This window comes from Prionailurus viverrinus, chromosome B3, assembly GCF_022837055.1.
Source record: "Prionailurus viverrinus isolate Anna chromosome B3, UM_Priviv_1.0, whole genome shotgun sequence".
In the NCBI taxonomy this organism is placed as follows: Eukaryota; Metazoa; Chordata; class Mammalia; order Carnivora; family Felidae; genus Prionailurus; species Prionailurus viverrinus.
The window spans coordinates 143,824,449-143,851,312 of record NC_062566.1 but is presented as its reverse complement, the minus strand read 5'-3'; the positions used below and the strand labels follow the sequence as shown (position 1 = coordinate 143,851,312).

Sequence of the window (26,864 nt, the reverse complement as noted above, 5' to 3'; positions counted from 1 at the left end):
CATACGTGGTAAAAGTTAGTCTCCAAAATCTATAAGAACTTAACAAACACAGAAGAACAAATATCCAGTGAATGGTCAAAAACATGAGCAGACACTTTTCCAAAGAAAACATCTGGATGGCTAAGAGACACATGAAAATATGCTCAACATCACTCATCATTGGGGAGAAACAATTCAAACTCATGATAAGATACCACCTCACACCTGTCAGAATGGCTAAAATGAACAATTCAGGAAACAACAGATATTGGCAAGGATGTGGAGACAGAGGAACCTTCCTATACTCTTGGTGGGAATGCAAAGTGGTGTGACCACACTGGAGAAGAGTTTAAAAAGTTAACATAGAATTACCTTATGTCCCACCAATTTCTCTACAAGGTATTTACACAAAGGACACAAAAATTCCGATTCAAATAGCTAAACAGGCGATGGAGATTATGTAGGTCACTTGTTGTGATGAGCACTGGGTGTTAATGTATGTGATGAATCACTAAATTTTATTCCCAAAACTAAAACTACACTACATGTTAACTAACCAAGATCTAAATAAATAAAATCTTCAGACATTAAAAAACAGGGGAAAAAAAGGAAGGGGACAAATTATGTTACAAATGTTCATAACCAATGGGATCTAGGGCAGTGAGTCTAACTACTTGCATTTACCCATTTTATCCCTAACTGGTAGTGGACATTAATTAACAAACATACCCATGATTCCCAATGTTGCTGCCACGTGAGTTGGAGTTCAAACCCCAGCTGCCCTTCCCAGCTCCTCTGTGACCACATCTCATGGGCAGTCTGTCTAGACAGCTGGCATCTATGTATTGCCTGTGTGTAGATGTCCTTGCTCCTGGACCAGGCTCATTCATCCAGGTCTGCTGGGTACTCAGAAAGCACAGACTAGTGTCAGCTGGCATTCCTTGTACTTCCCATTCCTCACTAGGGAACAAGTTCATCCTTGAGGATGCATGTTTACCATGTGCTGTTCCACTGGTCTACACCACCTGACACCATCCATGTATTCCAGTACTTGGTTCTGAAGGGAATTTCCAAACAGATGACAATTTCACTAGTGATTTACACCAAAAAATAATTGGATCCAAGTGAGGGCACAATATTGGATTTTAGCTGCATGTTAAGGGGAACTTTGCTTTCATTCTTAGAAGACAGAGAAGTGGTTTATACCAGAGATAGGGTCACAAGGACGAATCCTCCCAGAACCAGCAGTGGACCATCGCCTTACTGAGAGAGGGTACATTTCACATACAATAGAGGCTGTGAATGTATAACAACTGGAGGGAGTGACCTCAGAGGGTGGAGGGGCCACAGGGATGGCCGGAACTTCTCTTTACCCTCAGGTGAGGGATCTCCCGAGTTATGTCACTTGTCTACAACACACTCAGATTTGAGGGTGGCTGTGGTTCTGGTCTTATATCCCAGAGCCCAGTTTGTAGGGCTGCCCCTGACCTCCACTGGCTAGTTTCCAACATCGTACGATCAAGGCTGCAGAAAACAGGATGCATGTCAGGCCCAGAAGTCCTCTCTCAATGGCAATGACTCCTTTATGTGTCTTTCCTTGCTGTTATCTGTCTTCCTGTTTCTTTCCTTACTGTTTCTCTTCACCTCAGAGCATTTTGGGGACATCCATGTATATCCACCTGGGTTCCGTTAGACACTCAGACCCAGAGGGAGACATGGACTTCATGCAAGAAAGTGTCTGTGCCTGGTGATGAGGGGTTTCATCCCACAATTCTCAAGGTATTCCCTCCCACAGATGTGCTGTCTTCAGGACCCACTCATCTTCAGTTCCGAGATGGACATCTGGTGACTGCCCATCTGTGTCCTGCACTCCATCCCCAGACTCATACACATGGCAGTAATATCAATGTCGCAAAATTAATCTCATGTGACAAGTCCCTTTGGCCACATAAGTTATTCTACACAGGTTCAAGAATGACATAGACGACTACAGTCCACACTGATGTCAGGGAAAGTTCACCTCCGTCCCACATGACACTCACATTACCACACCCCCAAACCCTCCAACATGTCAAATCATTAAATATTAAGTCAAGTCCAAAACGTACCTAAATTTCACTACCTCTAAAACCCCAAATCTAACCATGTAGCTTGGGTAGGGTGAGACTGTGGTACCTTCCATCCGGGGGTGAAAATCTCTCCATCAGCCAACCTGCATTTCTAGAAAACCATTGTTGTTCTTCTGAATGCCTCTGCATGGTAACCATAACATAACAGGTACTGACATTCCTATGCCAGAAGAAATACAGTGTAATTGAGAAGTGCATCACCGACAAGAAACAATTTGATTATCAATCTGGGGAAACCCGTTACGTTCAAAGACAGAATGCTCTGAATCTCAGACTCCAACTTGTCTCTGGGATTGACACTTCCTTTTTTCTTAAAGGTGGTACATGTCTGAAGCTGAGCACATTTATCCCAGTTTCATGAAAGTAGAATGTCTGAGCCCAAAAATCTTTCTTTAGTTCTCTCGATATCAAATGAAAAGTTCTTCTGACTCTTGCCAGCTGATAAGGATAACTATTCAAGATTGTTGCTCACCAATGATTAAAGGAAATATAACTGTATATTTATAGCCAAGAAGCAGAGTGAAGGGTTCAAAGATGGAAAATATGTAGGAGGAGACATCCTGTGAACAGAAGGGTCTGCAGTGCTCATGATGAAAGGGTCTCACCCTTGCATGTTGCATAAATGGGGAGGGGACTAAAGGAGTCACTGTATCTCTGCAGGGGTCTGTGAAACAACTGGAGCACGGGGACCACCGGGGGCAATCACAACCACCAGGGGGAACTCAGAGACCAAGGAGTTCATGATCCAGGACAAGAGATTGGTTGAGGACTGGTCTCCTCTCAAGGGCTTTCAGATCCAGGCTCTGCACACTTATTCTGACACGAACACAGCAAAGAGTTTGTAAAATCTGTGGAAACACACAAGTGTCCTCCCTGTTTAAATAAACCATGATAACGGGAATACACAAATTTTCGCAGGGTCAGACACTGGGATAAATACATCTTTGATCATTCTCACATTAACAAGAGTTTAGAAGAATAATGATCTCCATTTCATAGATGAAGAAATATTTTTAATTAACATCATCCTTCCTGATCTCAAGTGTTTTGCCTTCAACATATTTTAATAAAATCCAACCATTTGAACGTTATTGAGGCTTTCTTTTTTAATATTTATTTTTTTTTATGAGAGAGAGAGGCAGACTACGATCGGGCAAGGGGAAGAGAGAGAGAGGAGACACATATCAGAATATGAAGCAGTCTCCAGGCTCTGAGCTGTCAGCACAGAGCACGACACAAGGCTCAGACTCATAAACTGTGAGACCATGACCTGAGTCAAAATCGGACACTTAACCAACTGAGCCACCCAGAGGCTCCATATTGAGGGTTTCCATTGATGTCCACATAGAGTTCATGTGTAAATGACCCCTTGTGTTTGTAGAAAACCCCTGGCATCTCCATCAGCTCTGAGTCTCTGTCGAGGCTTCTCACTCTCTCCAATTTGTGACACAATAGACCTGGCTTCCACCCATCACTCTCCTGGGACTTCTAGAAGGTCAGGAACTTGCAAACCTCACTGAGATGTCCAGCCTTGTCCTGCATGTGGTTCAGGAGGCCGGTGGGTCCCCTGATGGGGAGCACATGTTCAGATACTGGGACTACTCTCACCTCATACGTGATCTTGGACATTCACACACTCTGTCTCTGCTGCAGTGTATCTGTTAACCTGTACATTGGTGGTATACTGATTCTTACCTCAAGTGTTTGGGTGCCTATATGAAAATAAGGATTATCATGGGTACTTATAATCACTGCAGCAAAATCACAAATTAATAAATCACAATGTCCTGAAAGATATTGTGACACCAAACACTGCCCCATCCCTTACACCTGCCAAGGGCCACTGGCTTCTTGAGGATTCTATTGCAAAATTTGCTATATTGTCAAAGGACATCTGTATGCTGATTAAACCCTCCCATCCCTGAAACTCTAGCTGGGTGAAGAGCCCCAGCTCCTAAGTGTTCACATTCAGTGATCAGAACAGAACACAGACATCTCACCATGGAGTTTGGGTTCACTTTGGTTTTCCTTGGTTCTATTTTAAACAGTAATTCATGATGAACAAGAAACACTGACTATGTTAGTGGATATGAGTGAGAGAAACAGTGGATGTGTGCCAGTTTCCTGACTTGTATCTGTAGATGTCTTGTGTGACATACAGCTGGTAGAGTCTGGGGGAGACCTGAGAAGCCCAGGCAGGGGAGGGGGTACTGAGACTCTCCTGTGCAGTCTCTAGATTCACCTTCAGTAGCTAATTGATGAGGTGGGTATGCCAGACTCCAGGGAAGGGACTGAATGGGGGTCTACATATCTGTATGGTATAAGATAAGCACCAAATGTCATTATTTTACTCACTGGAATTCAAAACCATTTTGAAAGAGGCCATTTTTTCCCTAATTTTAATTCTATGAAATCTCATGGAGGATTTGCTGACTGCATCTAGACACATTTCACTCTGGTCTCTGTAATCTGCTCCACTGGTCTGTGTGTCTGACTCTGTGCCAGCAGCACAGTGTTATAGACAATGTACCTCTGCAATATACTTAGAAAGAAGGATGTGTGCTGTCTCCAGGTCTGTTCTTCTTTCTCAGGATTGTTTTCTCACTTCTGTGTGCTTTGTGGTACCACATAAATAAGAATTTCCCAGATACATTCATTGGCATTTTTATTAACTCAACTAATATTAGAAATTATTAGAATAGATAAAAGGAATAAAAAGTGTAATAATACAAAATATTAACAAATTGAAATGGATATCTGGAAAGCTAAATGCAATTGAAAAAGCATCTCTACTAGGAAAATAGGTAAAACTCAAACAGATACAATCAGAATTAAGGAGGGGACATAACTGATACCAAAGAAGTGAAAAACAATAACAGAAAATGCCTAGATAATTATAGACCCATTATTAGATAACAAAGGGCAACTACGCAATTTCCAGAGACAAACAATCCACAAGCCTGTACATGAAGAAATAGAAAAAAACAGAATGAAAATAAATAAAATTCAATCTATAATCTAATCATACACCACCCCAAAAGAAAAAAGTCAGCTTAGAAATACAGGGTTTTAGGGTATTGAGGAGGGCACCTTTTGGGATGAGCACTGGGTGTTGTATGGAAACCAATTTGTCAATAAATTTCATTAAAAAAATAAAAAAAAAGAAATACAGGGTTTTATCTATGAATTATATCCAAATATAAAAGAGACTTAATGACAATACCTCTCAGACTCTTACCAAAAACTGAAAAGAAAGGAATATTCCCCAATTCATCTACAAGACCAACCTTACTATGCTGCAAAATCGAAAGACACTGTAAGAAGAGAAACTAAAGGCCAATATCTCAGATGGACATACACGCAAAACTCCTAGCATAGTGAATGCAACAGCACAATGAAAGGGTCATATGTGACAATGCAGTCACATCTGTTGATCATCTATATCACCATCTATTGATGCATATAAAACTAGACAAAATTCAACAAATTGTCATTATTAAAAAATCTCAGCAACTGAGGGAAAGAAATAACCTCCACAAAATCGTGGCCATAGATGAAAAGCCCACACCTGACAGCATATTTAACAGTGAAACACTGAAGCTTCTCCTGTCACGTTAGGAGCCGGGCAAGGATGCTCATTCCCTACATAGGTATTCCACATGGTAACATGAAGACCAGTAAAATATGACACCCAATGTATGTCATCTTGTCACATTGCTTATTTGGAGGAAAGTCACTTGAGTAACAGCTAGTCTAAGGAAACTGTGACCCTTCTTTGTCCCCCTGAGAGCAGGAAATCAATCTCTCCTGGGAAACTTCCTTCCCTCTACCAGAATGGAAGAACCATCCTTAGCACCAGAAATGGGAACGTAGCACCAAGAAGGCTGTGCAAACAAGCCTGGTTAGTTCCTCACTAATTGACTTGCCCAAACCCAAATCTCTGTCTTGTTAACTCTTCACAAATCCATTGTTTTTTATTCTAAAAGGCACAAGTGCCACCTCCTTTCTTCATTCTCTGGGTGTCATATTATTAGGCAGCTTGTGCACATGCAAAATGAAATTTATTCTCTTCTGTAGATCTGTCTTATGTCAATTGAATCCTTAGACCAAACAAAGAACACAGAAGCAAAGAAGGAAAAAGCTTGCTGCTCCTACAAGTTGCAGATGTACCCATAAAAATTAGGTAAGAAAATGAAATAAACACATGTAAATCAGTAAGAAGAAAATTATTTGTTTGAGAATCACATTAACTTACACATAGTGAAACCTTAGAAACTCCACAAAAAAAAGTATTAGAACTAATAAACTCAGGAAAAGTTCATGATACAAATCAACATACAAAAGTATGTTTATTTCCACACACCAAAAACATAGTATATGAAAAAAAATAACAAAATCACAGATTGAAAATAGCACAAAATGGAGCACCTGTGTGGCTCAATCCGTTAAGTGCCTACTGTTGATTGTGGCTCAGGTCATGATCTCATGGTTCCTGAGTTTAATTCTGAGGCAGGGTCTGCAATGATTGTGCAGAGCCTGGTTGGGATTCTCTGTCCCCTTCTCTCTCTCTGATCTCTCTCTCCTTCTCTATATCTGTAACAAAAAACTAAACACACATTAAAATTATATGGCACAAAATAAAGTATTTATGATTAAATTTCACTAAAAAGTAAAATAGCACACCAAACATGACCTGCTGGGAGAAAGACATGTAAAATGGCAAACACAGATGAAAACATCACTGTGTTCACAGATTAGAATTATTTATACTGTCACAGCACCTTCTGCAAGAAGTGATCTAGAAGTGCCTCTCAAAAACTGGTTTTAAATTTGAAACAAATCTAAGTCTGGAGCCTGATATGTAGTCAGAGGATATGCAAATAGGGCCCTCCCTGTGCTGATTAAACCAGTCCAGCTACAACCCTGCAGCTGGGAGAGGAGCCCCAGCCCCAGGAGTCCCAGGTGTTCCCATTCTGTGATCAGCACAGAACACACACACCTCACCATGGAGTCTGTGCTGGGCTGGGCTTTCCTTGTTGCTCTCTTAAAAGGTAATTCATGGGGGCGCCTGGGTGGCGCAGTCGGTTAAGCATCCGGCTTCAGCCAGGTCACGATCTTGCGGTCCGTGAGTTCGAGCCCCGCGTCAGGCTCTGGGCTGATGGCTCGGAGCCTGGAGCCTGTTTCCGATTCTGTGTCTCCCTCTCTCTCTGCCCCTCCCCTGTTCATGCTCTGTCTCTCTCTGTCCCAAAAATAAATAAACGTTAAAAAAAAATTTTAAAAAAATAAAAAAAAATAAATAAATAAAAGGTAATTCATGGTGAACGAGAGACACTGAGTATGTGAGTGGACATGACTGAGAAAGAGTGGATGTGTGACAGATTCCTGACCAAGATGTCTTGTGTCTACAGGTGTCCAGTGTGACGTGCAGCTGGTGGAGTCTGGGGGAGACCTGGTGAAGCCTGGCGGGTCCCTGAGACTCACCTGTGTGGCCTCTGTATTCACCTTCAGTAGCTACGACATGAGCTGGGTCCGCCAGGCTCCAGGGAAGGGGCTGCAGTGGGTCGCGTATATTAGTGGTAGTGGATGTAGCACATACTACGCAGACTCCGTGAAGGGCCGATTCACCATCTCCAGAGACAACGCCAAGAACACGCTGTATCTGCAGATGAACAGCCTGAAGACCGAGGACACGGCCACATATTACTGTGCAAGAGACATGGTGAGGGGACCTCACTGGGAGCCCATACACAAAACTCCCTGCAGGAGGGGATCAGCACCACCAGGGGGCGCACACTATGCACAATTCTGGTTTGTGTTCCCAGGAGCAGGTGCAGATGGAGGTTACAAGCAGGTTTCCTGTCAGGGTCTGGGGCTTCCTCTCCACACAGCAGTTTCTCTAGGGAGCCTCTCTGGTCACAGGATTCTGTGTTTATCTATTAACTCTCTGAATTAGCAACTGTATTGTCATAGGAAAACTACCCTAACATGCACAAAGACACAGTTGTTTGCATTCCTTACTCCTGTCCCTCAGTATGAGTGAATTTCAGATTTCCTGACGCACAACAGCTGAACCTTTTTTTTATAAAGTATTTTTTTTAACGTTTATTTATTTTTGAGACAGAGAGAAACAGAGCATGAACGGGGGAGGGTCAGATAGAGGGAGACACAGAATCTGAAACAGGCTCCAGGCTCTGAGCTGTCAGCACAGAGCCCGATGCGGGGCTCGAACTCACGGACCGCGAGATCATGACCTGAGCCAAAGTCGGCTGATTAACAGACTGAGCCACCCAGGCGTCCCAACAGAAGTCCCAGATGCACTCACTGTGCAGCCAGGCCTACAGGAGCCCCCAGACCCCCATTATCTTCACCCAGCACTTGTCCCAAACAACGTGACACTTGCCTCCTGGCACTTGCTACTCAGGAATTTAAATGAGCTACAGCTTTATTCAATTCCTCTAAATAAGAGATAATTCATCTCCATGTATTAGTCAGGATTCTCCCGAGGAACAGAACCCAAAGCACATTGGTTTCCATGACTAAATACATTGATACGCACCACATTCCACTCTCACATGCTGGAGACCCTGGAAAACCAGTGGTGTAATTTTCATCTGATTCTGAACTACTTTCTAGTCTCAGAACGTGAAGAGCTGATGATTTAACTCTCAGAACAAGGGGCAGAGGAGACCAATGTTCCAATTCAAACAGGCACATGGGAAATAAAACTGAGGGAATTCCTCCTCCTTCTGCATCAGTTTCTATACAGAACCTTAATGGAATGGGTGATGCCCAGGCAGACAGAAAACATGGATAGAAATGCCAGTCTCTTCTGGAATACTTCACAGATATCCACAGAAACAGTGGGGAGTCTGGGCACCCATGATGCAGTCAAGATGACACATAAAGGTAATCACGAGAAGTCAACCTCCTGTAAATGTGCAGTTCAAAGACTGAAGATTTAGAAGTCCATGCCATGACTGGCATGGAGCCTGGTGGGCATAGCTGTGCTTCTGTGGAGAAGGAAGGCAGAGTCGCATAGGGGGCATTGTGGTCTGAGAATCCCCTGGGCGACTTGGGGAGAGACAGTTCCCTTCTCGGGGTGCATTTCATAAAGGGTGTATTGCCTCTCGTGGTGCAGGAGAGCTGACAGGCACCATTGCACTGCCATGGTCATTAGCATAGGAGCCTCTGCTGAGAGCAGCTAACTGAATGCTGCCTTCATGTTCTTCCTCACCATGAACTCCAAGCCCCTAGTGTTCATGCAACTGCCCTCCTGGGATAAACAGCTCCAGCCACAGCACAGTGAGACTCTCTCCTAGAGGATCAGTGGGGTCCAAATTATATTGCGTTCATATAATTTGGAGTTTTCAAACCCAGCTAGAGCTCCTGAGATAAAACTTAAGAGCCCTGTGCCACCAGGTGGGCCAATGGTTTGGACACAGACAGGGTGAAAGCAGGGTTCTGATGGAAGCCTGGGACCCAAAGGTACAGATTGTTCTCTCTGTGGGAGGGCTTCATGAACAGGGGAGGCTGGGAACTCCAACTCAAGGGACTAGACAGGGAGCTGATGCCAATAATTCCTCCCACCAATCAGCATGGACAGAATTCAGTGAGCAGCACAGAACCTCCCAGTAGAAGCTGAGCCACTGACACCAAGCTATACTCCCCCCCTCTTGCCTTCCTCAGGTGCTTCCTTACTAGAGAAAGAGGGCCTGGAAACCAGATCAGCACCACGCCCCTCCCTCAAAAGATGACATATACCCCCAAAGGCACCAAGTCTACTGACCATATAGTAAGGCATAGCTTCAGCTCTAGGGGAAATAGGAATTAGCCTCTTTTAACAGGCAGAACAAACTCACCTGGTTAAAACTCACAACATTGTGGACAATGTCTACACTCATCACTGTAGACAAGGAGAAACTGCAGAGGACTTAGCTGAGGGACAGAGCAGTCAATACACGACAGCACAGTGCACACAGAATATGCAACAAATGCTTCCTAAAGTGTCAAGCCCTCAACAGCAATTGAACACTCCTCAATAAAGACACTACTCTAGAAGCAGAAAACAAAACAGGATTTTCTAAAACACTTAAGACAGCAGAGACATAGACATACACCATGATGGAGGAATTCATCCCAAAAGAAAAAACAATAAAAGGTCATTGCCGGGGATATTATTAAAGCACATATAACTAATGAGCCTCAAATAGAATTTCTAAATCTCTCACAAGGAAATAGAATTTTTCAAAACTATCATGAGGATACTTGCTGTGCTTGAGGAAAGCATAGCAGACATGAAGGAAACCCTTACTGCAGATGAAATGACCTAAAACCCAGTCATGTTGAAATTTTAAATGTTGTAACCAAGATGTTTCAACTCTCCACAGACTAAACCCTACAAACTCAGACCCCTCTGAATGGAGAGTTGTTGAGGCCATAATCTCACATGTGTTCTGACAGGAGGTGTTCCCTCAACTGTCCCTGGCTCTGGCTCTCTCCTGCAGGTGAGGGGGAGTATGTTAGGAATACTTCACTGAAACCATCTGTCTCCTGCTCCTGACCCTCCCACAACATGAGGCCCAGAACTTCCTCACACCCATCTGTAAATGAAGTCAGTTGTACCAGAACCGATTTGCACCTTGGTTTACTGGATTGCTCCAGCTCCCCCCTGCCCTGGGCAAAACTCTGCAGCTGCAGATGGGGACAAAATAAGGGCTCCGTTGAGGGGTGAGTGGCAACTGCACTTCTTTGAGGCTTGCTTGTCCTGGTGGCATGAGACCCCTGCCGTACAAGTCAGGTCTGGGGCGACCAGGCTCCCAGCATCCCTAGTGGACTGTGTCCAGGGCAGAGTTTCCATCCTGGGAGTGGGGCTGCAAACAATGAGTGAGTCCCACATCTCAGTGGCACCTGCTGGGGCTTGGCCTCAACAGCAAACAGCTTAGGGTCACTGATATCCCGTCCCTCTGGGAAAGAGTCCTCTGAACAGGAGCTGGTCACCAGGAACCCTGGTATTGGTTGCAACAGTCTGGAGGGGAGGTTGCAGCCAGGCTCAGTGGCACATGCCTATAGTCCCAACTCCTTGCAGTGGAGTTTCCATTTGCTGAGCTGGGGTGGGGAAGGAAAGGCACATACCTTAGCTCAAAATTCTAGCTTTTCCGTCTGTTGGTATATTTTCTGGAATAAATGCTTCTTCATGGGCTGTATGCCAACAAGGCCATTTGCAGACACTGTAAATACATCATTTGAGATTTTATTCATATTCCACATAGTAAACATTCAATGTAGTATTACTTTCAGGTGTAAAATATAGTGATTCAACATTTCCATACAACACCCAGTGCTCATTATGACTGCGGCCCTGCAACCCCATCACCTACTTCCCCACACCTCCTCCCACCTTCCCTCTGGTAACCACAAGTTTGTTTTCTATAGGTAAGAATCTATTTTGTTGGGTTTATATGTTCCATGGGTTAAGCCTAAGACTCTTGATTTGGGTTCATGTCTTGATTTCATGGATCCTGAGATCAAGCCCCATTTTGGTTTCTGCACTGACAGAAAAGAGACAGCTTGAGATTCTCCTTCCCGCTTCCTCTGCTCCCCCCGTATTCTATCTCAACATAAATTAAAAACATTGAAAAAAGTTTATTTCTTGGTGTATCTCTTCTCTCTTCTTTGTCCCCTTTCCCATTTGAAGTTTCTTAAATTCTACATATGAATGAAATCATATATTTGTCTTTCGCTCTCTTGTTTCAGTTAGCATAATACTCTCTAACTCCATCCATATCATTACAAATAACAACTATCATTCCTTTCAGGGCTGAGAAACATTCCAGTGTATGATTATGAGTGTGTGTGTGTGTGTGTGTGTGTGTAGATATACCACATATACTTTATCCATTTATGAGTCAATGCTTACTTGGACTGTTTCCAGAGCTGGGCTGTTTTTGATAGGGCTGCTATAAACATACAGTTGAAATCCCCTTTAAATGAGTATTTTTGTATCCTTTGGGTAAATACCTAGTAGTTCAATTGATCAGTCATAAGGTAGTTATATTTTTAGCATTTTGAGAAACGCCCATGCTGTTTTCCAGACAAGCCGCACCAGTTTCCATTCCCACAAGCAGTGCAAAAGTGTTCCTCTTTCTCTGTATCCTCACAAACACCTGTTGTTCCTTGTGTAGTTGAGTTTAGTCATTCTGACAGGAGTGAGTTGATATTTCGTTGTAGTTTTGATTTATATTTCCCTGATGATGAGTGATGTTGAGGATCTTTTCATGTGTTTATTGGTCATCTGTATGTTGCATTTTGGAAAGTCTATTCATGCCTTCTGCTCATTTTTTAATAGGATTATTCAGTTTTGGAGTTGAATTTTATACTACATACAGAAAACCTGAAAAACCCCACCAAAAAAAAAACCCACTAGAACTGATACAATAAACCAGTAAAGCTGCAGCATACAAAATCAACATACAGAAATTTGTGCATTTCGATACAAAAATAATGAAGCAGGAGAAAGAGAAATCAAGGAATTTATCCCATTTACAATTACACCAAAAACCATAAGATACCTAGAAATAACCCTCACTAAAGAGTTACAAGAGCTTTACTCTGAAAAACCTGGGACATTTATGGTACAAATTGAAGAAGACACAAAGAAATGGAAAAATATTCCATGCACATGGATTTAAAAAAAATTGTTAAAATGTTGATACTACCCAAAGCAATCTAGACATTCAATGCAAATAATTCAATGCAAATATCCCTGTCAAATAATACAAGCATTCCTCACAGAGCTAAAACAAATAATTCTAAAATTATCATGGAACCACAAAAGACCTTGAACACCCAAAGCGATCCTAAAAAAGAAAAGAAATGGAGGCATCACAATTCTGGATTTCAAGCTATATTACAATGCTGTAGTCATCAAGACAGTATGCTCCTGGCACAAAAAGAGACACATAGATTAATGGAACAGAGTAGAAAACCCATAAATGGTCAACTAATCTTCGACAAAACAGGAAACAGTATCAAATGGAAAAATGACAGTTCCTTCAACAAATGGTGTTGGGAAAACTGGACAGCAACAGGAAACTCTAATGGAACTGGACCACTTTCTTACAATATACACAAAATCAAATTCAAAATTGGATGAAAGACCTAAATGTGAGACAGGAAACCATCAAAATCCTAGAGGAAAACACAGGCACCAAACTCTTTGAGCACAGTCAGAACAACTTCTTACTGGACATGTCCCAGATGCAAGGGAAACAAAAGCAAAAATGAACTATTGGGACCTCAAGATAAACAGCTTCTGTACAGCAAAGACACAATCAACAAAACTAAAAGGCAACTGACAAAATAGGAGAAGATATTTGCAAATGGCATATCAGATAAAGGCTTAGTATCCAAAATCTATAAAGAACTGCTCAAACTCGACACTGAAAAAAACAAATAATCTGGTGAAGCAATGGTCGGAAGACATGAATAGACATTTTTCAAAGAAGACTTCCAGATGGCGAAAAGACACGTGTAATGAGGCTCATTGTCACTCCACTTCAGGGAACATAAATCAAAACCACAATGAGGTAACAACACACACCTGTCAGGATGGCTAAATTTAACATGGTAGGAATGCAAACTGGTGCAGTCATTCTGGAAAATAGTGTGGAGATTCCTGAAAAAAATTAAAAATAGAACTATCTTGTGATCGAGCAATTGTTTTACTAGGTATTTATCCAAAGGATACCAAAATGCTGATTCGGAGGGCCACATGGACACCAATGTTTATAGCAGCCTTATCAACAATAAGCAAATTGTGGGAGAGCCCAAATATCCATCAGGAGATGAACACATAAAGAAGAGGTGGTAAATATATATAATGGAGTACTACGCAGCCATCAAAAAGAATGAAATCTTGCCATTTACAACAATGTGTGTGGAACAACAATGTATTAACCTAAGTGAAATAAGTCAGTAAGAAAAAGCCAAATATCATATGATTTCATTCATATGTGGAATATAAGAAACACAACATAGGGGAAGGAAAAATAAAATAAGAGAAAAACAGAGAGAGAAGAAACAGGAAGAGACTCTTAAATACAGAGAACAAACTGAGGGGATGTGGGGAAGTTGGGCTAAAAGGGAGATAGGCATTAAGGAGGGCACTTGTTGAGATGAGAACTGGGTGTTATATGTACGTGATGAATTACTAAATTCTACACCTGAAATCAATACTACACTGTAGGTTAACACACTTGTATTTAAATTTAAAACATTACAAGAAAATTAAATACATACATATATGAACTCTTGGGAGTACTTCAAAATAGCAAGCTTCTGTACAGTGAAGGAAACAATAAACAAAACTTAAAGGCAACCTATGGAATGGAAGAAGGTATTTGTAAATGGCATATCCCCAGGGTTAGGATCCAAAGTATGTACATTTTTTTACATTATTTTCACTTATCAGTACAGAGTGTGTTTCCATGCATACTTTGTGTGAGAAGCAAAACTCGTGTATTGTGGTAAGATCTCACTGAAACTGAGATCCACCCTCGTCACTAAATTTAACCATACAATACAGTATTGTTAACTACACGTGTAATGTTGTGGAGAAGACCTCTTGCATAACAGAAAATCACACCCCTTGATATCTAACCCTCATTGCGCCTCGCTGCCAGCCATTGGCAATTGCTACTCCATTCTCTGTTTTATTGTTATCAAAACCCAAATTCAGCTGCCTGTTGCTGGAAAGGTCAACGTTCAAAGTTTTCGTTTTGGTAGGAAAGGAATTTGAGCTTTATGCACAAGGCCAGCCATTGGTAAGAATGCAGACTCCTGTTCAAAAGCCAACTCTGAGGTTTCTCCCTGACGCAGGGGGTTTTAAAGGAGTAGAGCATATTTAATCAAACAAGGGAGTTCCATGGTTGATAACATCTTTTGATCATGTGCAGACTCCATGGTGCAAGCTGCCAAAGTTACCTCAACTCCCTGGCATCTCCAGCTGAGGAGGGAACCACGCATGCCTGGGAGGAGACTGCCAGAGGCCAGGAAAGAACCCCAAAAAGGGATTAGAGTGGAAAACCCCTGGGGCCCACACATGGTCAGCAGTACTTTCTGTTCTCCCCAGCTGGAATTTAAAAAATACTAAATTACAACCTTGTACTTCACCAATCATGACAGAATACTGGGAAATGTTTCCTCAGTAAACTCAGAGGAAGCCTCAAACCAAAAACCAAAAGGATTAAATGGCTTGAAAACTAATGTCTAACCAGAATGAGACATGAAAAACGACAAAGCTATTCTTTTAGTCACCTATAAAGGTAAAATTGACAATGTCCACCTCCACATCCCAAGGAAGTAGGAAGCATTGGTCTCCATAATGAGGAAAAGCAGTCGTCCATAGAAAGTGACCCAGCAGTACCACAGGACATGGAATTGGTAGAGAAGTTCAGGATGTTAGAATTTCATATCCCATATTCACTAGCTGGAGGAAAGATGGAATGTGTTGAATAGAGCCATGTCTCTGGGTCCAAGTCCTTACTATGTCCATGTGAGCACGCTTGAACTGGCTCACCTGCTTCTCCCACATCCACCCCAGCTGAACTGTTGTGCAGGGTCACACAATGCCACACCCTGGGACTGTTACCTAACCCCACAAGTGGATCCCAGGTGCAGGGTGCTGGCCACCCGGTACAGCCCTCTGTTCTGTCAGATGGCCTAGACCTCACTTTGCTGAGGATCCTCCATTTATCCACTCTCACTGGCAGATGTCCCGGAGCAGGGGCATGAGGCTGGCAGAGGGCCAGGTCACCTTGAGAGCGTCCCTCTTGCAGTTTGCACTCTGGGCAGTGCTGGCTCCTGTGCAGGGTTCTCAAGGTCGTCCCTCATGGCACTGCAGCTCCTTGAGGTGGTAATTACAAAGACAGAGCTGCACAATGCCAGGGCATTCAGATGACTGGTTGGCTGTCCTATATCCTGTGTTTTGGGACAAGAGACCCGTTATCCACATGTGGCCAAAGAAACCCTTTAGGTCCAGACATCTGCTAATGATGACTCAGGATGATCAGGGAGACTTGCAGATGGACTACCCCTCCATGCCTCCAGACTGTTACTACCTCGGCTACCTGGAGGAGATTCCTCTTTCCATTGTCACCATGGACACGTGCTATCAGGGCCATGAAGGTATCTTGAAGATGGATGACCTTGCCTATGAAATCAGACACATCAGCGATTCCCAACATTTGAACACATTGTTTCTCAGAGAGTGGCAGACACCAATGCAATGGGACCTACTTATAACCTGGGATATATGGAGCATATGGAACACCCTGTTCCTCAAGGAAATGCCAGGGTAGTGCTCAGGATCTCTAGTAAGTTGTAGTCATTCCATCACGGAATTTTGCTCTCAGACCGTAAACAATATACAGTGTGTTCAACCACGTGTCAAAATGCTCCCAATTCCTAACAAGGCTAGTTAGCTTAATTGACTCATTGTTTCATGGGATTCATGTAAGTTACTATATTGGTTTCATGATAATTTATAATGAGAGAGATCCAGCTAACATCGGCAAATATGTGTTGCATCAGAGTCCTTTTTTTTTTGATACTATAAGTCCAAAGGTTTTCGAATTCTTAAACCACATTCATCCTTAGTTGCGGTTCGCAATGGATCCCATGAAGTTAATTTCAATCCAGCTGTATGTAGTATATGCCATCCACAAAGCCCCATCATGATGGGTTATTTAGGCAGATATTATTTACTCATGTCTGTCATTGCAACACATCAGATTGCAAAAAATATTGGTTTGTGGGTTGACACTGATGAATATGCTTGCCAGAAAAAGTCCAACTGCATTAGGACCCAATTCTCTTGTATACCTGAAGCTTTCAGGAAGTGTTCCTCCTTTCATACGCACTACATAATCAGTGGCAGATTAGGCAAGTGCCTCTTCAACATCTAAATGGTGCATTGAAATAAAAGCCTGACCCACAATCAATTTGGAAACTACTTAGCTGACCCAGGCAAGCATTGTGACTGCAGCTCCTTAGAGCAGTGCTATAGCAATCTATGCTGTATGAGTGATCATATTTTAACCCCTGGGGACAAATGTAATACAGGCAGATGCTATACAAACTGCACCTATTTCGATGCTGGGACACTTGGCAGGCCAATCCAAAATATATGTGATCTTCCAGAGTCCTGCCATGGGGTGTCCTTGTCGGCCCTGATGACTTCCGTATGCAAGATGGAACCGCGTGCACTGAAGAGCGATGCTGCTATCATGGGAACTGCACTGACCGCACTATGCACTGTCAAGAAATCTTTGCAAAAATTCTGGAAAGGTGAAGATGTCTGCTAGACCATAAATCAAAAAAGCAGCCGATATGGACACTACAGAAGACCCTGGGGATTTCAACACTGAACCCTGTTCCCACACAGACATGCCATGTGGAAGGCTGCAGTGTATGATTGTCACACATCTCCCTCAGCTGCAAGAGCATGTTGGATTCCATCTGTCTGAGATCTCAGGGTTCTGGTGTTTGCGGCTGGGTTCATGTCATAGCACAACCGATATTGGTCATGTGAGAACTGGTACCCCCTAGCTTCTGGAAAGCTCTATCAGGACACCTACAGCACTGGCAGTGTGGCTCAGCTGAACTATGACTGTATCCCAGAGAAATGCAGTCACAGAGGGCCGTGGGACAATAACAGGAACTGCCATTGCCACATAAGCTGGGATCCTCCATGGTGCACTGGATGAGGCACTGGTGGGAGCACAGACAGTGGACCCCTCCAAGAAGAATGGGGCCAGTCAGGCAAACTCATGAATCCCTGTTATATCTCAGAGCAGTTTTTGGTCCCATTTAAGCCATAATAGCTGCATTCCTTGTGGTGTCGCCACAAATGTCAAATTATCAACCCCGAGAAAGTTAAGGGACTGATTGTTGCTGACGACAATCCATAATTAGCCTCCTAACTGCTGAACAACTATAGACAATCCAACTGGCACATGTGTGAAAATACACTAATGAGGCTGAAGAGCTGACATCACGTTTTGGGATCTGCAGGAGACACAGGGGTCCATCATGGGGGATCTGCAGGAGACACAGGGGCACATCATGGCTCTGACACACATCTCTCATGGCTCACTGACCAGAACGCTGAAATAAAACTTAAAAACTGTATGCTTGTGGCTTCTACGTATATATCTAAGCTTCCAAGAGCCCAAACTGAGCTTCAGATTATGTGAAGAGGACCTGAGTCAGCATCTGGGTCTTGAACTGAGGTATATGCTTCCAGAATTAAGAGACGTTCACACAAGCTCTTTCAGGGACAAATTCATGAGTTGTCTCCAAAACTGTGTGGTTACACACTGAACATTTTCTCATTCTCCAGGTAATCGGTTTTCCCCCAGTCCCAATGTGGGTTCAGGATAATAGAGGGCTACCACCCACCCACACTGCCTGTTCCACACTGCGGTGTCTGTGGGCTGTGAGGGAAGGGGACTGGCATTAGGTTCCACCTAGCACAAGCTGTGCCTCCCTGGAGACAAAATTTCCAAATGTGGGAGACTGAGACCATGAGACTGAATGGAGCACCCAATGAAATGAATCAGAAAGGTAGGCACAAGTGCCTATGGATGACTCTGGCATCCAGTTGGAGCCCAATGAATGTGAATCCCTGCTCTCTTTCTATTGCCTACCTTTCAGTGAGTTTAGCCTTAGATAAGGATCTGCCTAGGATTCCCACTTTGGTTTTCTGAGAGCCTTCTCGAATAACCACACAGAGGTGAGCCTGTGAAAAGTAAGGGACTTCAGCCCCATCCATTCTCAAGTAATCAGGTACTTGCTACCCTGTTTTCTAAGTCCTGATCACTGGGACTGTGGGAAGGAGGCCTGCCCTTCCCAAGGTCCTTGTGTACCCTTGCTTCTGGGCCCTGTGAGTCATAAATCCTGTAACTCCATTTCCTTTGCTGGGGGTGCACTGAAACTGCACCTTGAGTCAGGAGGGCCCCATGCACCTCACGTATCCAAATCCAGAGCTCAGATCCCTAGGGAGGCAACTGTCCACCCCCTGAGCAATGGCTCTTGCCTATTCCTTCAGCAGGATACAGTCTACATGTTCTTAATTTTGCACAACAGCTGGGGTCCCCAACACAGTTGTTCCCAGGGATGGGATTGGGGGTCTAGGTGGTGCCCTCCAACGTGTTAGCACTGAGAATGGCTCACTCATTCCTCACCCCCACATCTCAGCTGCTCTGGGAAGGAGCAGGAGCTTGCTGGTGGTCTGTAGCTTTGCTTTGGGCTGACGCCAGGTGTTGCCAGAAACCCCCATCCTAAGTTATCAGTGCAGTAAAAGGTCAGATTCCCTGCAGAGACCAACAACCAGGCACCATCCTGGGGTTCCAGAGGTGTGTATTTCCTACTCATCTCCAAGTGAGATATTGCTGGACACCGAAGACCATATCCCTAGATTAGTGTTGAAGAAGACGCCAGCTGCTGGGTCCATTGTGTTTCAGCCAGTATCCTGGTGTTGTGTTTGCTTAGCCATGCCTACCTAGTGACAGAGGCAACTCTACCAGGAGCATCATGTCTCCCTGGGCAGAGGACAGGAACAAGGCAACCTCCCCCTACTGGCTGTATTCCTCACTGCTGCTGACAATGGCTCCCTATTGTACAGGTGTTGTGGGGGACACCTCAGTGTCGGAGGCCTCAGCACACATGTCTGGGAAGAGGTAACTTCTATCCCAGGTCCTCCCTGTCAAGACCACTACACCAACATATCCACGGACCAGTGTGAAAGAGAGAAATGGTGACAGGCACTACACCATCATGAAAATGCAAGGTTTCCTGGAATCATTTGTCCAAAGGGAGGGAGACAAGGACACTGATTGGCTCTAGTGGGTCTTCACAATTGGCTCCAAGCTGTTGCTTTAAGCACTTGACATACTACAGCTGTCTGGATTGGTCCAAGTGCCCCAGATTCATAAATCACTGAAAAGCTCAAGGTATCAACGGCCTGTTTACTTAGAGACAACCTACGGAGCCTCCAGTCTTTTCACTGTATCAAAAGGCTATGACAATCACCCCAAGGCACATGGCAAGAGACACACACCAAGGAAAAAGGGGAAGGCTCTGAGGAAGAGGCTCCCTAGAGCCCCAGAGCCCAAATAGGTAGGAAGAATGAAGCTCTGATTCTCCACACTTGGATTTTTTTTTTTTAATTTTTTTTCAATGTTTATTTATTTTGGGACAGAGAGAGACAGAGCATGAACGGGGGAGGGGCAGAGAGAGAGGGAGACACAGAATCGGAAGCAGGCTCCAGGCTCTGAGCCATCAGCCCAGAGCCCGACGCGGGGCTCGAACTCACGGACCGCGAGATCGTGACCTGGCTGAAGTCGGACGCTTAACCGACTGCGCCACCCAGGCGCCCCAACACACTTGGATTTTTATGGCACGACAGCACAGGCCCACTGGGAGAGGTCAAGCCCAGGTGATGCAATCCAACTCTAAGATAGAATGGGGACAATTCAATGGGTCTGGGTTTTGGGTTTTGTTCTGTTTTCTTTTTGCCTTATGACATATACCCATGAGCCCTTGTCCATTTCCACCTGGAGGAGAGGCACTTGACAACAGAATCTAAGGAGTTCTTCTTGAAGGACCACTCTGATCTTAAGCCTTGTGCCAATACAATTCATGGAAATACCAGCTTTAGTATAGCAGGCATTAGCATGCATGCCATAGTCAGATGTGAAAAGGAGAATTTTCAAGAAGCCCAAGACTTCTTTGCTGCAAATGCTGATGGGATCACCACCTCCATAGATAGGAGCCCACAGGAGGGTCCCAGCAGTGCCCCATTCAAGGGGTGGAACTTCAACCCAGATCTCTTGCTCTAGAGATGAGGCCCACACTTCTCTTTATGCACAGCTCTGAGAAGAGGGGTCCCTAGTGACTTAATCTCAGATCAGCCTGAACACAAGTTAGAAACTTTGATTAGACTCTTTGGGATCGTCGAGAGAATGCTGTTCCTACCCTTCGGGTGGGTGCCATCACTTCTCTGGATATGACAGCCCTGGTAGTGGGGAGCTGGGATCCCAGTGGGTGGGGAGATGCCAAGGCCCCTGCCTAGGTACCTGGAGGTTTGTGGAGTATGTCCTTCCTCCTGGGACAACTGCCTCTACACTTCTGTAATTACCGTGTAGGACACAGACACAGACAACACTTTATTTCTCTCAATGACCCTGAAACCAAGGTACAGTGCTTCCCAGGAACCCCTCCAAATATTAGTGTGGTGTCCTTTAGTTTACTAGGTATAAAGGGAGGGATAGTAGAAGGGCCTCAACATCCCTTTGATGTCACTATTGGAAGAATCTTTACTGAATCTCTTTTAGCAAAGATGGCCCCTTTGACACTGCATTGTCTTGTTAATGATGTGGATGCCCTCACATGCCATCAAGGCCAGTGGGAACAAACCCAGTGCCTGGCTTTCCTAGGGGAGCTACATATCAGGAGTCTGTAGGACTGCAAATTGCACCCCCCCACACACATCCAATTAAGACAGTATATGTACATCAATATTGTGTGCAATAGAGGACTGAGTAATTGCACCCCATAACTCAAGATTTAGTGAAGGAGCGGGGGCATCAAACACACCATTTCTCCTTTCAGTCTGGCCACTTGACGGGCATTAAAGCCCCCTCCTAACAGGTGGCACTTTACAGTTGACTACTGAAATGTAAATGCCCAGCTGTCCATAAGATGGCTCAGATTCCCAAGACTGTCTATGCAGTTGAGGGTATCTAAAGAGCCACAGGGGAGACTCTGTCATGACTGAGCTAGCCAGTATGTCCCATTCAGCATCGATGACCAAGGAGTCCCAGCCACAATCTGCTCTCAACCTGTACATCTCTACCCTGCTGCCTTGGGAATTCTTAACAGTCCAAACAGTGCCAAGATGTTAGCCTGACCAGCTCATGTAGAGCCTGTCATGAGTTCCCACTGGTCTGGGCAATTGAGGGTCACTGTCACTGGTCAATTATCATGCATTCTTGAAAGTTTGTGAGACATGGGAGGCCTGCATCCCTTCAGCAGCTATAAGGTGGTTTTGTCACCTGACTGAGCTACTCCAGATTTTCGGTCTACTTTCATATGACTTGTGCATTTAGGCAGCCTTAACAGGAAGTGGCTGAGCTATGGCAGTTAATGCACAGGTAGTCTGAGTGCCAATGAAATATTTTGGGAACTGGAAAGTGTTTGTGCCATGGGGGTTACCCTGGAGCACCTAGTGACCATCTGGCACCAGATTGCCTTGCTATGTCACCGAGAGAGAGAACCCAGAACCATGACTGTCTTCATACAAAGGGAAATATTCTCTCCCAATACTTCACCTGAGAAAAGGACCATCCTGAAGCTTCCATCAAAGTTGTGGTCCCAATCAATGCAGTGGAAGGAAAGGCAGAGTGACATTGTCGTGCTGGTTGTGGATACCACACCCTTCCATTTGTCCATCCACATGGTGCATTCACCTGCTTGCATTGGCAGGAAATAACACTACTTTGGGGGCTTACTTGCTATCCTGATGTCAAAACAATTGACAATCAGACTGATTATTTACTGTAGACGGGACTTGGAAAACTGGTGTAAGCGTCTGTGTCTGACCTGCTGAGATAACTACAGAGGTGAATGGGGCAGATGCAGTCTGAAGACAGACAGTTGTAGAGGTTCAGAGGGAGAGCAGGAAATGTAGTCAGTCTTTTAATAGTGGGGGAAAGGGTAGGCTCTATTTTAAAAAGTTTTTTTTTGTTTTCCTGACAGGAAAGAGCCGGAAAATGAAACTAGGTGTAAATGCAGTTTTTTGATCCGTGACCTACTATGTGATGCTATGTGCATCCGGAGCCTGGGAATTGGCTCTAGGAATCCTTACCAATGGTCATCATGGGGATGGTCATCCACGGTCTTGACAATGGCGATCTGGAACTATTTTGTGCAGCTTGCATGAATCCAGAGGAATCTTTCCCTAATTCTGATGGCAGTGTAGTCGGTTAGGAGTTCTTCATAAGGTCCTTCCCAGTGAGGTGGCACTGGGTGCACTCTGAAGACCTGATGAGCGTCCCATATTCTGTAGAAAGGGTGGCAAGGCTAGTCAGTGGCAGAGGCCATGTTCTGATTGTCTGTGGATGATATGACCCAAGTGTACCAGTTACTTCTTGGACATGGCTATGCATGGCATCAACTTGTTCATATAAGTTATCATGAAGTTCACTCAATCAGTAAATAAAGGCTTAAGGATTCCTTTCTAAAATACTGTTGCAAAGGGGATCAGTTCCTGCCTGCTATTTGGAGCATTCCAAATCTCATTAAGGGCCAAGGACAATGATTCTGGATGTTCCAGGCCAGTTTCCAGGCGGATTTTTCCTGAGGACTTTTGTGTCTAGTTTTTCATGTTCCATATCTGTTCCCCTATCCACATATCCTCATCGTCCTCTTCTGTGATGATTGAGGATGATGTGGGGTATGAAATTCTAATTATCACCCCCAAGTCTTCGCAAGTACGTAGTTTGTCTATGTGCTGAAGTGAGTTCCTTGGTCTGGCTAAATCCATAATAGAATGGCAAATCCAGGAACCACCTCAGGCATTACATTCTTTACCACAGTCGTGGCATTTGCATGTCCAGTCAGACAGCATCAGTCCATCCACCAAATATGTAGCCATTAACCAAAGAAGAAGCCAATTTGTCAAATCCATCTAGAGAGCCCCAGTGGGCAAGGAGGGGCTAGAGGGACTCCCTGGGGCCTGCTGATAGATATTATACAAAACTTGGAGAGATTTACAAGTAGTGCCCTGGGAAATAATTTAGTCAGAGGTTTAGTGGGTGCCTGTGAAGAACCCGCTGTCTCTCAGTTTCTTAATTATCCCATCTGATGGGGTTGGTGCAAGACCAAAGGAGAGAAGAAAGGGGCCTCAGCAGGCCCACTCAACCCCAATGTATACCCCATCTGATCATTATCTGTCCACCTGTCTTTTCCCATTGTGAGGAAGTTACATGATAAACAATAGTCCAAGTCAGGGAAAAAGGCAGGCTTCTAAAGTGAAGGAAAGGACAGGGGCCTCTGATCTTGGCTGTGTATTTGACAGTCTTGTGAGCTCTGTCAATCGCTGGAGAGACAGTGGCAGTCTCTTCATGGTTTGGGCGGGAGAGTGACTGTTAGCAATTTTAGCAGAAAGATCAGTTGCGTATAATAGGGCAGCAATTATAGGCAGGCTGGAAAAATGTCCTCTGTCCTCTGGTACTCATGGCGGTTAAGACCTGTGGGATTTCCAGAGGGTGCCAACAGCCCTGAAGACTCCAGCGTATGTCTGGAATGCCTGTGAACAGTGGCGGTCTTTCCCTTTGCAGATGTGCAAGCTTGGGAAAACCTGGGAGCCCGGTGGCTTAGACTGATTTTACAGCAGGCAGAGAGGACGCCTGGAGTACTTCTAGTAGGGACACTGGCCTGAGTGGTTCCTATGTTTCCCCACATACAGAAGCCATCACAAAATAGAAGTCAGGGTGGGGCACCTGGGTGGCTCAGTTGGTTAAGCTATGGACCTCAGCTCAGGTCATGATCTCATAGTTTGTGAGTTCAAGCCCCACATCGGGCTCTGGACTGACAGCTCAGAGCCTGGAGCCTACTTCAGATTCTAGGTCTCCCCCTCTCTCTAACCCCCCCCCCCTGCTCATGCCCTGTGTCTTTCAATAAGAAATAAATGTTAAAAAAAATTTTTTTTTAAATAGAACTCAGGGTTGACTACCAGATGTCCCAGAAACCATTCCTGTAGCTGAGGGCAATCGTGTGGAATGAAGCAGGGTCTCCCCTTTCAAATTTTTTAAATGTTTATTTATTTTTGAGAGAAAGAGTGTAGGTGGGGGAGGAGCGGAGAGAGGGGGACACAGAATCTGAAGCAGGCTCCAGGCTCTGAGCTGACAGCACACAGCCCGATGCAGGGCTCAAACTCACAACCAGCGAAATCATGACCTGAGCTGAAGTAGGACGCCCACCAACTGAGCTACCCAGGTGCCCTGGGTCTCTCTTTTTAGGGAGGGGAGTGGAATAACCCAATTTAAACTGTTAACATGACACAAGATGATGGGCGGGTTGGTCAGTGTCCTGTTGGTAGGTGGTAGGCCTGGAAATTACAAACTTGTCAGAGAGGAATACAGAGGTGAGTGGGGATCCTAATGTATCCAGACAGCAGTTGTGGGGGTGCAAGCATGCAGTGGGGCCTGATGGCCCAAGGTCTAATTTTCATGGGAAGAAAGTTATAGGACATATCCGAGAGGCACAGGTTGTCGCAGGATACCTGTAGCCACTCCATTTCCATGGAATGAGAGGTGAAACATGTTATTGATATTCAGACAGCTGAGAGTTCGGGGTGTGCACAGAGCTAATATTAACACTTTAGGTTAATGACTCTGAAAGCCACGAAAAGAAATCTGTGGCAGCATCAGGTAGGGGTGAGGGGCTCACAGAGACAGAGCAAAGCATTGAAGTTAGGGGTCCATGGGAAGCAGTAGCCAGGTTTCCTTAGAAGTTTATGCAACTGCATTTTTGTACCAGTGAGAGGGATGTGAAAAACTGACAAGACACTTTGTGGGGAATTTTGAAGGACTGTGACATAGTCCTCGTTGGCAGTAGCTGTTTGCAACCGTGGACATTAAGAAGACAGGAGGGTGTATGGCCCTGTCTGGCTGGTGCTTTAGGAGGATGGCGAGTCTGCAAGGGCACCCTGATTCCTTTGGTATTGAGTGACAAGTCACGGACATACGAAACAAGAGTGCAGCCTTGGGTGAAGGCACAGAATGTAAGTTGGCTTCAAGAACTTGGAGTACTATTGAGCCCAACTTAGTTCCTCCCCCAAGCATACATGAAAAGAGAACTTATGAATCACAGTGCAATGGCATTGACAAGAAAGTCGAGATGTTCATTCCAGTAATGCATCTTCATCACCAGGAATTTAGGCATGAGCAGCAGCCCAGTTAGGGACAAAAGATGGGCGGGGGGGGGGGGTAATAGATGACTAAAGACTTTATGGTTCCTACGTTGTACAAATCAGTAGCTTTGCCTTCTGAATCAAATTATGTTCTTTCTTTACTCACAAGATCGGGGTGTTACACGGTGAGGAGGTAAAGCAAGAACATCCTGCGGTAACAGAGTCTATCACAGGGTCAGGTCCTCCCTCTGCAGCAAGACAGGGCATCTGGCTACTGATGGGTGGGGGCAGTTCCTTTCTCAGGCCCCCTGAGCACAGGCTCTGCACTGGGAGCAATCCATCCTATTGTGCATGTGAGGCCCAGACACTAGTGGGCACGTCTTTAAGACTCATCCTCTGAGGAGCAGTTTGAATTGAGGTGGGTCTCCATTAGGGAAAGGGGGAAGCTTGAGGTGTGGTCTGATGGCAGGGAAATGAACACCTTATTCTCCCTCCTGCATTCTGGATATTAACTCCTTTTCAATATTTTTTATTGTAATGTCTACCCTCCCATAGACTGCCTTCCAGCTCTGCAAATATTTGCTTGCCCCTTTTCTAGTATGGTGTAGTCCCCCTTGCCTGCTTTGTTCTCTGTGACTTTGCTTTTATATCAAATCAATCATTCTCAAGTGAATGTCATCACGTTTATCTTTCATGTTTTCTTTGAAGGCATTTAGGTTCAAGTGTTCTTCTTAATCCTTCATCCATTTTGAGATTTTTTTTGTGTCGATGTATATGTATGA

At 44.5% G+C, this 26,864-nt stretch overlaps 1 long non-coding RNA gene and 1 gene segment (V, D, J or C); one reads left to right on the top strand and one right to left on the bottom strand.

Annotated features, from left to right (window-relative positions):
* LOC125168496 (immunoglobulin heavy variable 3-23-like) overlaps window positions 1–26,864 on the top strand; it is a 136,829-nt gene that overhangs the window by 96,484 nt on the left and 13,481 nt on the right. The window contains 1 exon segment of the V gene segment in view: window positions 7,517–7,827. Coding sequence covers window positions 7,517–7,827 — 311 coding nt within the window.
* The window catches only part of LOC125168522 (uncharacterized), a 51,542-nt gene that overhangs the window by 18,213 nt on the left and 6,465 nt on the right, over window positions 1–26,864 (bottom strand). The window contains exons 1-5 of one of the 5 annotated variants that reach the window (XR_007153178.1): window positions 23,895–23,905; window positions 12,025–12,029; window positions 7,705–7,837; window positions 3,344–3,349; window positions 1,294–1,306 (exon numbers count right to left, since the gene is read on the bottom strand). This is a non-coding gene — a long non-coding RNA (uncharacterized LOC125168522). Of the gene's footprint in view, window positions 1–1,293; window positions 1,307–3,343; window positions 3,350–3,576; window positions 3,583–7,704; window positions 7,838–12,024; window positions 12,030–18,481; window positions 18,493–23,894; window positions 23,906–23,998; window positions 24,010–26,864 lie in introns of those variants that run through there. The other 4 variants (XR_007153180.1, XR_007153179.1, XR_007153176.1 and 1 more) reach the window with 4 other exon arrangements.